The sequence below is a fragment of the Dermacentor variabilis genome, unplaced genomic scaffold (assembly GCF_050947875.1).
Source record: "Dermacentor variabilis isolate Ectoservices unplaced genomic scaffold, ASM5094787v1 scaffold_13, whole genome shotgun sequence".
Classification (NCBI taxonomy): domain Eukaryota; kingdom Metazoa; phylum Arthropoda; class Arachnida; order Ixodida; family Ixodidae; genus Dermacentor; species Dermacentor variabilis.
Window position 1 is genome coordinate 40,097,712 of NW_027460291.1, and position 13,326 is coordinate 40,111,037.

The window sequence follows — 13,326 nt, forward strand, 5'->3', positions numbered from 1 at the left end:
AACTCAGTTCACTGCTTCATGTTCCTAACAAATAGATAAATCATGCACAGCTCTAGCTGACCTCGCATTGCATTCCCAAATTTTAGGAAAGGTAGATGGTTAGCTAATAAGGTTTATTAAATTGTACCCTCAATTTCGTGCAGTATTAAAATGCCTTGCATACGTTTCTTTTCTCATCAGCTGGATGCCAGCAGGAACATCACACAAGCTCACTGCTCCTGTAGAGGTGGTGTCTCAGGGCAGTGCAAGCATTCAGCAGCAGTGATTACATATGTCAATCAAGAGGACACATCAACGAAGACGTCCATATAGCAAATGTGTGGAAATGGCCATCGGCAAAGCAGCTTGGGATGTATAACAAGGGAGTATTGTTTTCGGAAATGTACCCACCTAAGCGTCCAGATGACATGCTGGTGAAGCAACCTGTGCCCAGAGCCATCATCAACTCAAACTGCCCTATGGGCATAATGTTCCGCCCACAGGAGCAAGTAAAGGAAAATCTAGCAAGCTTGGACAGACTGCTCGGGCGCCTGGGTCAGCCCAACGAAATGTTCGGAGCAGAGAGCACTCCAATTGAAGAAGTGAGTGACGACTTCCTTCTTGAGGTAGTGGTGACAGAGGATGAACGCAACAACATTGCAAGACAAACGATTCTACAGAGTGGATGCCCACAGTGGCATCCACTACATGTTACAATACTACATGTAATACTACATGTAGTACATGTATGTGTAGAATTTCAGCGAGTTCCAAGGCTCACAGGATAAAGACACGTCAAGCAGACTTTGAAAACTTAGCAAAACAACTAGCAACGCCACACTCCTTTAAAAGCGCTGCATATGAATACAGTGTGGCAAAAGAGCCAGTCGCACGGCACGAGTACATATCCAAAGAGGGGCGCAAGGTGACTCAAGTGGGACTTGTCATCAGCATTGCGCAGCCATGGTTTTGCTGTAGCCCGGATGGTTTGGTGGACGAAAAGCAAGGAATCTGCTTGCTGGAGATCAAGGCCCCTTCCAGATGCGAGACAGAGCCCGTTGTTAATGAGAACATAAATGTGGACTATCTCCGCTATGAAGAACAAAAGCTGCAACTACGGGAAAGTCATGTGTACTACACACAAGTTCAAATAAGCATGTATGTTGTAGATGCGAGCATATGTGACTTCCACGTGTACTCGTCAAAGGGGTCGAAATTTGTAGAAGTAAGAAGGAACGTACGACTCCTTTCTGAAAAAAAGTTGTGCCGAAATTGGAGTCGTTTTTTAGGCACTACTTCCCAGCCGTGCTGAGGCGCCGAAATCTGTATTAAACTTTAGCAGTGTTTACTTGTGAAGCAAGCTCTTTTTTTATTGAACGAAATGTGGGCACGCCTGCACAATACAGCAAAAATAAAAAGAGCTGTCCAAACATTTGCTTGTGTTCAAAGCACTCACACAGTCTTGATGACAAGACCTTGTAGGTTAGCCAGCACGCTGCACACATGCACTATCTTGTCGACGTGATACTTGAGTTCTGGGGGTAGCCTTTCATTGAAGATCAAAACTCTTGATGCGTTGAATGCACCTTTCCACATGAATGTGGCGAGATGCAACCTTATAAGTTTCTTGCATCTCCGCCTTGGTAAACTGCTCGTTGGCCTTTGTAAATGGTGGCATGACAAGTGTGACGTCCTTACTTTCCAAGTGGTACTTTACATGGGGAAAACCTTTGTCCGCCATCCCCATATCCCTCGGTTCCAGCAGGTTAATAAATCCAGAGTTGGCGATGATGTATGTGTCGCTCAACCTGCCACCAAACACATCCGAAATGAACGTTATGTAAGCGGATGGCGTGATCCCAACTAGAAATTTCAGTGTAAAGTGGCTCTTGTAGTTGCTCCAGCAGTTTACCCTATCTGCAACTTTACCTGGCTTCTCAATTCTGACTTCTGAACAGTCTACAATAACCCTACAATTGGGATATTTCAGGCGGAAAGAGGAAGGCATCGATGCTTGTACCACATCCCTTGAAAACCACTTTATCCACCCTCCGGTGCTGATGGACAGGGCATCTAGAGTGGCATAGAAAATGCGCGACGCGCTAGTTCGATGTGCGCCGAACAAAACGCCTAATGCAGAGAATGTGAGGCTATACTTCATCTTCAGAGAAACAGCAGAAGCTTGCTGTCCACCGCCAGGTCTAAGTATCTCTCGCCACGCACCTGTAACATGAGAGATATTTTGTGAGCACAACATTTACAGTAGTGATAAAACCAACCTTCAAAGCTTTTTTGTTCTTACTAATTCAGAAACTTCCACAATTTTTCAACGAATGTTCAGCTGATTTAGTGCTTTAGGTGTATGAATGGTTTCTTCAAACCGTCCAATGTCTGAACACAAGCAGGTGGTACTTTGGTGTGGGTAGACATCCCTCCCAGGTTTGTTGAGCTCATTTGGCCTCTGCATCTGGCACATTGATGCAAACACTCCTGTGTGGTGCTGTTTTGTGTCTCACGCCAACATTTATCTGAATGTCGCAGTTGACAATGTATAGGTTCGTCCCCTTGGCACCTAGTGTGACTGCATTGTCAAATGCAAGCTTGAAATCACCAGAGTATCAATTTAGACATATGTTTCTCATTCATTCTCAAACCGCAGAGTCAAACATTGGCAATCTTGATGCAGTTGATGGTCTTGCCCACTGCCAAAATCTTGTTAGACTCGAGAAGACCAGGGGAACTTGTACTCCTGGCTTATTGGATCCCAACCCACCTGACACGCCTAAGATTCAGTCGTGCGTTTGACCGAACAGACGGCGTTTCATGAAAATCGCCGAGAAGTCGCTCGCGGAAGGGCTCGTCTTCGACGTCGCCGTGAGGTAGCGCGGCTCCGAGGCGGTAGAGCTGAGGATCTGGAGCTTCGCTTGCACCCCTCTTCACAGTAGTGAAAGGGCGGTCAATTTTTTTGTCTTTACATTTACTATATTCCACCACGTCAAAATGGTGTCAATGTATCTGCATGTTTCCTGTGCATGCTTGAATGAAACTGTGTCAAGAGCAGCAAAAGTGGGTAAGTTAAAACCTTCAGGGCAAGCTTAACATACCGGCTTTTTATGTTTGAAAGGTTCAGTGTTTTTACGGTAAGCGTTGACGCTACCTTTGAAAGCTCATTTTTCTCAGCTTCGTGCAGCTGACACATCATTTTAAAAGATGATGTAAGTATCTTTGGTTGGGCATCAGGACTTTTTGAGTGAGGAAAGTACATACACTTCCCAGTGTTGCACTGATCTAGCCAATTATTCCTAATGCACTTAAGTGTACCTGGTCTGCCACAAAACACAGACGGCAGGATTTCACAGACAGAATTTGTTGCCTTGTGTCCTCGTCTTTTTCGCGCTGTTTCACCTAAGTTCTAGGTATGATGGATCGGCAGGATGCTGGTACACAGTGCTGAGACTTGCGGGCTTTGCAAATAATGAGATAGCTTTTCTGTTTAAGGAGTTATTGTCTGATACCAGTGCTATGATTACAAAATCGGATGCCTTCAGATCAATAATAACCTTCCCAAGAAAGTCATGCCGCACCCTAGCATTAATTTTTTCAACAGGTAAGATGTGCATAACATCTTTGAAGAAAGCAGGCTCTAGATTACAAGACGTGGGCTGTTTTTGCAGTGTTTGATTAATTAGCAGCAGCACAAGTCACGAAGCCAAACTTCTAATCAAAATATTCTTGAAGGTGCACTTTATCATTGAAGTTGCAGTCCGTTCATGCTCTTTGAAGGTGTTCGTAACCCACTTCGCATAAAAAAGTCAGGTGACTGTTGCAGGGCTTACATCTGATGATGAACAGAGCCTTCTGATTGTGTCAGGGTGTGGTAATTTAAGTTCCATCGAGCTTCTCGAAAACTTATGCGCTTGAGGGGAACAAAAAATCTAGCAAAAACAAGAAAAAAATTCTGAGGGATATCGGTTAGCATTGTTTAAAACAAGATCAACTTTGCTTTTGAAAAGTTTAGCACCTCCAAATGCCATTCTTGCAATTTACATGCAAACTGTTCATCACTCCCCTCATCCAGTAAATTTGCTACCAATTGCAGAAGAGTACGAATATTCTGAGAAGGCTTAGTGGCGATACTCATTTAAAACTCTTCCGTCATCTGTAGCACTGGTTCCGAATCTCTTAGGTTCCACAGCTTATCAGGGAGAAGCACGTCACCACACTTGCTCTGGCGGGTTTCACCAAAAAACACTCCCACGCGAAGGTCCGACGACGCAATCACCGACGAATGGACTGCAGGAACAGAATGAAGCGCCAAATCCAAGACAAAAACCTTCCCTTCCTTCCTGGTGTTAACAGCGCAAGACGTAGACGAAACACGAGATGAGAGGACGACACCAGGATGGAAAACCAACAAGCCCAAGCTGCTATTCTAGCTTCCCTTCCTTGTTAATGATAGTCCAGAAGTCGGAATTTCGAAGGCGTTGAACAAGTCGGAGAAACCGCTTATTCTATTTTTAGCCTCCTCTTCAGCTTGAGTGTTCTTTGAGAGAAGAAGTGCATCTGCAATGAAGCGGTTTCCAAGTGCACCCTTTTCTTTTCCGGCGCTTCTCGAACTGATGCTGAGGTCGAGATAAATATACGCGGCACTTCGGAAACAACGTTGGAGCTGCAGTTGGTTTCAGGCGAACAGTTTTCAGGGGAACCTCGACAACTTTTCCGGTTTCAACACCTCTGTAGGAAGTTTTCATTTAATCCGTTGGCAGGATATGCCTATCAGAGCTGAAATAGAATAAAAATCAAGCGAGCATGCAACTGGACAAAGGATGGCAATAACAAGCACGCCGACAAGTTCAAATACCCTCTCTCTCACAGAAAGAAATAAAGATCGTCAGCACGTGCTTTACGATGGCGCCGTGCGTAACCAAAATCATGCATTTGCAACCATCATCGGATAAACCGCGCGACGAAAGCTTTTTGTCTGAAAACACAAAGTAACTATGCAACGAAGGAATGCTTAGAACTGCGCACTTGGTTTGCAAGAAAGCTTTGCAGGAAACATCGCTGGTCTATCCTGCCCGCATTGTCGGGTCAGTAGGAAATCTGTGCACTTGGACCGCCGTCCTAATTTGATTTGAAGTGGGGGGTGCACAGCAAAAGCCAGGCATCGTTGCGTTTGAACGGATGAAGACTCGCACAGCAACAACCAGCAGCAATTTCGTAAGCTCGACTTACGATGCGCCATGCTTATCCATGTTGTCGAAATTGTGCTTCTCCTTCAATGAGAACGCGTGTCCCTAAATAAGTGTTCCCAGCAAGTCACACAAATTTGCTCAAACTATCGTGCGAACCAGACATGCACATAAGTTTCGATCTATATTAGAGCGAAACCTTTAAGATCTACTTTCACCACTGTCATGTCTGCGTGTAGAAAAAAATAACCCTGAATATAGTGCAATGCTGGGCCGACCCGCGCTGGAGGTGACGCAGGCTTTAAGCACTTCCCATACGTGGGCCGATCCCGAAGTCAGTATAGTTCCGCGCCGACCTGCGGCTGAAGCGAAGCAGGCGTTAAGCACTTCCCATACGTGGCCGATCCCGAAGGTAGCGCAATGCCGGGCCGACCCGTGGCGGATGTGCAGTTCGCCATTAAAGGGCCCACATACACAGCTTCGCTGGTCATCCTTCTTCACAGACTGAAAGGGCACTTAGCTTTTATAATCATCATCATCATCAGCCTGGCTACGCCCACTGCAGGGCAAATGCCCTTCCCATACTTCTCCAACTACCCCGGTCATATGCTAATTGTGGCCATGTTGTGCCTGCAAACTTCTTAACCTCATTCGTCCATCTAACTTTCTGCCGCCCCCTGCTACGCTTCCCTTTTGGAATCCAGTCCGTAACCCTAATGACCATCGGTTATCTTCCCTCATTATATGTCCTGCCCATGCCCCCTCCCCCCATTTCTTTTTCTTGATTTCCACTAAGATGTCATTAACTCGCGTTTGTTCCCTCATCCAATCTGCTCTTTTCTTATCTCTTAACGTTACACCCAACATTCTTCTTTCCATAGCTCGCTGCGTCGTCCTCAATTTAAGTAGAACCCTTTTCGTAAGCCAGCAGGTTTTTGCCTCGTACATGAGTACTGGTAAGACACAGCTGTTATACACTTATTTTTTAGGGATAATGGCAACCTGCTGTTCACAATCTGAGAATGCCTGCCAAACGCACCCCAGCCCATTCTTATTCTTCTGATTATTTCAGTCTCATGATCCGGATCCGCGGTCACCACCTGCCCTAAGTAGATGTATTCCCTTACCACTTCCAGTGCCTCGCTACCTATCGTAAACTGCTGTTCCCTTCCGAGTCTGTTAAACATTAGTTTTCTGCAGATTAATTTTCTGGCCCACCCTTCTTCTTTGCCTATCCAGCTCAGTGAGCATGCATTGCAATTGGTCCCCTGAGTTAATAAGCAAGGCAATATCATCAGCGAATCGCAAAATACTAAGGTATTCTTCATTAACTCTGATCTCCAATTCTTCCCAATCCAGTTCTCTGAACACCTCCTGCAAACATGCTCTGGATAGCATTAGAGAGATCGTATCTCCCTGCATGACGCCTTTCTTTATTGGGATTTTGTTCCTTTCTTTGTGGAGGACTGCGCTGGCTGTGGAGACAGTATATATATCTTTCAGTATATTTACATACAGCTCGTCTACACCCTGATTCCGTAATGCCTCCATGACTGCTGAGGTTTCGACTGAATCAAACGGTTTCTCGTAATCAATGAAAGCTTTATATAAAGGTTGATTATATTCCGCACATTTCTCTATCACCTGATTGATAGTGTGAATATGGTCTATTGTTGAGTAGCCTTTACGGAATCCTGCCTGGTCCTTTGCTTGACAGAAGTCTAAGGTGTTCCTGATTCTATTTGCAATTACCTTATTAAATACTTTGTAGGCAACGGACAGTAAGCTGATCGGTCTATAATTGTTCAAGTCTTTGGCATCCCCTTTCTTATGGATTAGGATTATGTTAGCGTTCTTCCAAGATTCCGGTACACTCGAAGTCATCAGGCATTGCGTATACAGGGTGGCCAGTTCTTCTAGAACAATCTTCCCACAATCCTTCAACAAATCTACTGTTATCTGATCCTCACCAGCTGCCTTCCCCCTTTGCATAGCTCCCAAGGTTTTCTTTACTTCTTCAGGCGTTACTTGTGGGATTTCAAATTCCTCCAGACTACCCTCTCTTCCATTATCGACGTGGGTGCCACTGGTACTGTATATATACTGTACTCTATAGAACTCGTCAGCCACTTGAACGATCTCATTCATATTAGTAATGATATTGCCGGTTTTGTCTCTTAATGCATACATCTGATTCTTTCCTATTCCTAGTTTCTTCTTCACTGCTTTTAGGCTTCCTCCGTTCCTGAGAGCATGTTCAATTCTATCCAAATTATACTTCCTTATGTCAGCTGTCTTACGCTTTTTGATTAACTTGGAAAATTCTGCCAGTTGTATTTTAGCTGTAGGGTTAGAGGCTTTCATACATTGGCGTTTCTTAATCAAATCTTTCGTTTCCAGCGATAGCTTACTGGTATGCTGTCTAACGAAGTTACCACCGACTTCCATTGCACACTCCTTAATGATGCCCATAAGATTGTCGTCCATTACTTCAACACTAAGGTCTTCTGCCTGAGTTAAAGCAGAATACCTGTTCTGTACCTTGATCCGGAATTCCTCTATTTTTCCTCTTACCGCTAACTCATTTATCGGCTTCTTATGTACCAGTTTATTCAGTTCCTTCCTCAAGGCTAGGCTAATTCGAGTTCTTACCATCCTATGGTTACTGCAGCGCACCTTGCCGAGCACGTCCACATCTTGTATGATGCCAGGGTTAGCGCAGAGAATGAAGTCTATTTCATTTCTAGTCTCGCCATTCGGGCTCCTCCACGTCCACTTGCGGAAGAATGTATTCATTATCCGCATATTATTCCGTTCTGCAAACTTTACTGATAACTCTCCCCTGCTATTCTTAGACCTTACCCCCCTTTCTTCTCGTTTATTACATAACGAGGGTCTCGAATACGACAACATCGACGCCTTCAGGTAGCTTGTGTGGGTTTATTGACCAGTTGCCTTCCCCCAAAAAGATCACGCTCTCGTGACGCCTGCGGCAAAAAAGGACGTTCCACGTACGCCGCCAAGGTCTGTGAGTGGTGGCGCTTGATAACACTCCCAGGGTTCTACAAGAAAACATCAATACCCCATAAAGTGGATGGGGAAACGGCGCCGCGGTAGCTCAATTCGTAGAGCATCGCACGCGAAATGCGAAGATTGTGGGTTCGGTTCCCACCTGCGGCATGTTGTTTGTTCATCCACTTAAATTTCCATTATATTATCGTTTATTTATTTCATTTATTAAGCACAAGTAATTTCCCCTACGTTGTCCTTGGTGTCAGTGTTTGTTGGCTTCTTATGATATGACTAGTAAAAATCGGGCCCCTTGGTTAACCCCCCTTTCTTCACGTTTATTCTTGTCATGTAGTATTTTAATGTTTAAATAGATGTCGATAGAAAGCGCGGCAATTATGACGTTACCCGTCATCAGGCGTCCGAAGCGCAGAAAAACAATGGCCTTTGATATCTTGGCTCTTGGTACCGCGGAATGCCGTAATTGCGAATGCCGTAATTGGGAATGTCGTAAGACAACTGCAAAACCTTAACGGAGCTCAAAACTTTATCGCCGTTTTATGTAGCGAAAACACAAAATATTATGAGCCAGTTTCTCACAGCAATGTCGTTTGATGCAATGTCTTATTAGTTTTCTTTATTATGGAGGATCCGTTGGCAGGAGGCAGGGACGAAAGCATGTGAATAAGGCGCGAAAATCATTTTTAATTTTGACAGAATAATTTCACAGATAGTTAACTCTTGCAAGCAATTCAGCTTCTGTGCACTTTCTCAGGTCAACATTTGCTCTCTCTAAGTAGCAGTATCTCACTGCATTTTTCATTGTTTTCTATGCTTGAGAGGCAGCGTTCCAGCACTGTGTTACAGCACCGTGAGGATTGGTGGAAGAAAAGTAGGGAAGCGACAAAAAACGGAGACGTACAAAAGCAAAGTTCGCAATAGGGGATCAGAAAATTTGGTTGTGGGAGCTCGTATTGTTCTTTTTCCTTTTTTTCTTGTTTAACCTAGGTAGGACATTAGGCAGTATAATAGCAAAAACTTGGTGGCGCAACCCACCGCCCCGTTCCAAAGGGGACGCTCATAACATCCATCCATCCATCCATCCACTGAGTCTTGGATCATTTTCTTCGTTTGAACAGAGATTGCGACGCTAGTGCACTGACATGTGTTCCAGCTTAGGGCGTACTATTTCTATCGCGGAGTCCACGGACCTGATTATCTCATCAGGTAGTTGATGGCCTTCCAATACCAGTGCGTGGTGAGGGTTGATATACGCTTGAGCGGCACGCCACAACACTCGCCTGCCGCCCACGAGTGGTGGTGCTAAAAATGCCACATTTCGCACACTGGTGAACAAAGTTCGGTGGGTGCACAGATGCAGGGTAAGCCGAAATTTTGGCACCAGTGTGCTACATATGTAGTTCATATGCTCAGTGTAGTACATATGCTACTGTGCCCCTCCTGCCAGGACCAACATGGTCTGCAGTATTTAAAATAAAATGAAAAAAAAGCTTTTAGCACGTCCGGAGGCGTGTGCAGGCGGGTGGTGCGATTTGCTGCTAGAGTGTAAATTGTCCCTATTTTATAAGGTCAGGGTTTATATGTGTAACTGCCCAATCGAGTGCGCTGCCGGCATATATATTCCGTTATCATCAATTTTTATACAAACATATTTCTATGAAACATTTTAGCAGCACTGTGGGAACAATACGCCCCCTACTTGCATTTGAAACATGTTCGTATATACAAAGCAAACAATTGTAGAGTAATCAGGGAGTCTGTTTGGAAACAGCTCTTAAAAGGTGGGGGCAATTGGTGTTCGTGAAATTCGTTAACATTCGATCTACAGTAATAACGGTGATGATTAATGTAGTGTTTTGGCGCAACGGCCAAGTGTGGCCAAGGAGCGCTAGGTCAATGTTAATGAGTTTGAAGTGGTGCGCTGAATACGCGAGGTTGATCTGACGTGGCTGTAGAAGGGCCTAAAAACGGTCGCTTTAAAGTGCGTAAAACCTATATGAAATGAAATTATGGCAATGGGTCATGAAGTGGGTACTATGGACGCGAAATATACATTGTGAGAGAATGATGGTATGCTATAATGTGTCAGAAGAAAAATGTTTCACGAAGAGCTATACTGCCTTAACAGAGCCCTTCAGACGCAAGGACTCTGGAAGCGTGTGCTATATAAAACTCCTATCAGAGTGGAAGCCTCTAGGGAGAGGATTAAAGAGAGAGAATAAGAGCGCAGCTCTTAGCGCCCGTTCCTGCGGCGAGTGTCGGCATTGGCGACGGCGTTGTCTGGCGGCGTAACTGAGTGAACGAGCGAATGATGAAAAAGCAAACGTGGGGAGTCCTTGGGGTTATGAAAGACACGAGGTGGAAAGCGGAGAGGAGGGTGCAGCGGGTGCCGACTAGCTGGCCTGGTACGCATTTGGGTCAAGATTACTATTCACTTCCCTCCAGGTTTTGCGCATAGTGCACTTTAAAAGTCAAAATCGCCTCCTTTGAATGAGAATCACTTTCATTGATAATCTGTTTGACAACATACTTCATAACAATCAATCTAGCATTTCGGAAATATGGCCTGACGGGCTGCCCAGGCGGCGCTGCGGAAGCACTAGTCAACAGAGCCCTCAATGCCGCGCTCGTAGGTTTGGGGTAGCACAAAACACGATGCCCTGTTGGTGAATGCATGGCGCCGCGGTATATCTGCTCGACTCAGCTACGCCGCGGTGGTAATATTGGAGAACGTTACGCATGGGAGGCTTTCTAGCTTGCCTTCCGTCGCCAAGGAAGCAAAGCGCTGTACCGAATGCGTGCACTGAACATATGAAGTCTCAGACGCCGTTTCGGTACACTGCCGATTTCTTGCGTGCGCTGCTCAAGTCGCGCGATGCCAAGCTGCAACGGCAGACTGCTGCAATATGTGTTTATTCGTTATGCATGCGCACCAACTCAGAACCGTGGTCCAACAACAATGAAATAACTAATAAAACTTGTGCGGCTCTGGTATGTGTTGACGCTGAGACCGCGGGCTACATGCATGCTTAATCCGCAAAAGCGCATTTCAAGATATGGCAATCAGTAAATACTGTGATTGAGTCTCTATAGCCTTAACGATGACGCACAGTAGCTCTTTTTTTTCGAAGAGCGATGCCGCAGCAACAGCTTCGTTTGTTGTAATTCATTTATTTATGTGGATCGCTGATCTGATAACCCGTGTCGGCTTTAAAAGAACGCTCGCACGTGCCCACCGTGCTCAGTATGTAACCTACTATAGTCGGGTAAAACTTTAGAAAAAAGGGGGCGTTTACAGGTACTCCTCCGAGGCGTATGCACACGAGCATCCACCAATGGCTGCGCACTATGGACTGACGTCATGAGCCGGACAGCCGCTCACCCCGCCGACGGAGAAGATGGCCGCCCACGCTTCGCACTGGGCCAAGTGGCGTCAGCTGTGTGCGTCAGCCCCTCGTCAGAGTGAATTCCCAAACTGCTTTTGATGACCTATGATGTCGGAAATATTACTGCGAGCTTACGATGCACCATTCGTGCTGCGTGCGTTTATTCTGAGCCGTGATCCGGCGAAGAAATATTGCGGCGAGCATCGCTGACGCTGCGCTACACTTTGCCTGTGCATCGAGTGGAGCAGACGACGACACGTCGTGTGTCACTTGCTGGGCAAAAGTGAGACCCAGCGTTTATTCAGCACTGGTTTTATACACGTTGTGAACAGGCGGGTAACGCCCTTATCACATGGGGGCGTATCGTGCCATGAACACAGAGCGCGCTGCATGCTGAGCAGATTAGATACAGATTACGATACATCCCCCTTCGTAACGAAAAAAAAAAAACTTAGGACAAGGAGCGCTTTTAGCTCGGGAGAACAAAAAGAAAGTTAAAGAATCACTGCACATCCAAAACTACAGCAAAGATCAGAGCACTGAATACAGTCACGGCACTTGTTGAAAGTTCGCGTCATACATTAAGCGCCGAGGTGGTCTGCGTTGTCTTGTAGTCCTTGGAGCAGCTGCTTGTTGCGGAACTGTCGGCACAATGCTCGCTGTGCTGTTTGGGTTTTGCGCCGCCTCTGGGTCGTGTTGTGTGCTGGCAGGGGCAGCGTATTCTTGAAAAACACCTTCGTCGTCGTGAGGAGGACCGCTAAGGCGAAAAGATTCTCTGGTTGGCAGCAGATGCTCGCGGTTGCGTCGCAAGAGTTGCCCGTCTTCAGTCATGACAACGTATGACCTTGGTTGACCAGACGACTGAAGAACCCGAGCCTTTCTTCTCCATGATGAGCTGTCTTTTATTCTGACCGTTTCGCCGTTGTTGAGCGGTGCGAGTGGCCCTCTTGAGTAGTCTGTTTGCTGGCGTTTGTCAACCCGCCGGCTTTGTCCGACCTGAACGGTTGGTAGAGTTGTTCGCAGCGAGCGTCCCTGTAATATTTCGGCTGGTGACCAGCCGCATTCCAGTGGAGTTGACCTGTAAGCGAGAAGACCAAGCCAAAAGTCTTGTTTAGCTTCAGTTGTTTTCTTCAAGATTCTCTTGACTACTTGTACCCCCTTTTCGGCGAGTCCGTTGGAGCGGGGAAAATACGGGCTTGAGGTCACGTGTTTGAAATCGTACACTTTTGAGAACATGGCAAAATCTCTACTGGAAAATTGAGGCCCGTTATCAGTGCATACCTCTACAGGTATGCCATATCTGGAAAATATGGCACTTGCTGCATCTACAGTAGTTTTTGCTGAAGTGTCTACGAGCTGTTGGACTTCGGGAAAATTCGATAGGGCATCATAAACACACAAGTAGGACCGACCTGCGTGGCTAAAAATGTCCATGCCGACGCGGTACCATGGTTGGTCTGGAACCGGACGCATAATCAAAGGCTCTTGCGGCAACTTGTAAGCGTACGTTTTACATACAGAACATGCCTGTGCAAACGTCTCGATATCAGTGTTCATTCCTGGCCAGAACACCAGGCGCCGTGCCCTTTCTTTGCACTTGTTAATTCCCATGTGGCCTTGATGAGTTCTGGCCAACATATCGCGCCTCATACTGGCCGGAATGACAATCTTACAGCCTTTCAAGAGAACCCCTTTTACTTCCGATAGCTCAGCGGCAAAAGGCTTGAACGGTCCTTCAA

At 46.0% G+C, this 13,326-nt stretch overlaps 1 protein-coding gene and 1 pseudogene across 1 annotated transcript; one reads left to right on the forward strand and one right to left on the reverse strand.

The window, feature by feature from the left end:
• The first annotated feature begins 350 nt into the window (after positions 1 to 350).
• LOC142566830 (uncharacterized) lies at positions 351 to 1,291 on the forward strand. Its single transcript, XM_075677721.1, has 2 exons — positions 351 to 687; positions 726 to 1,291. Exons 1-2 carry the CDS (start codon positions 351 to 353, stop codon positions 1,289 to 1,291), a joined length of 903 nt encoding a protein of 300 aa, XP_075533836.1.
• A 140-nt stretch (positions 1,292 to 1,431) lies between these two features.
• Positions 1,432 to 2,211, reverse strand: LOC142566647 (uncharacterized; annotated as a pseudogene).
• Positions 2,212 to 13,326: the final 11,115 nt, after the last annotated feature.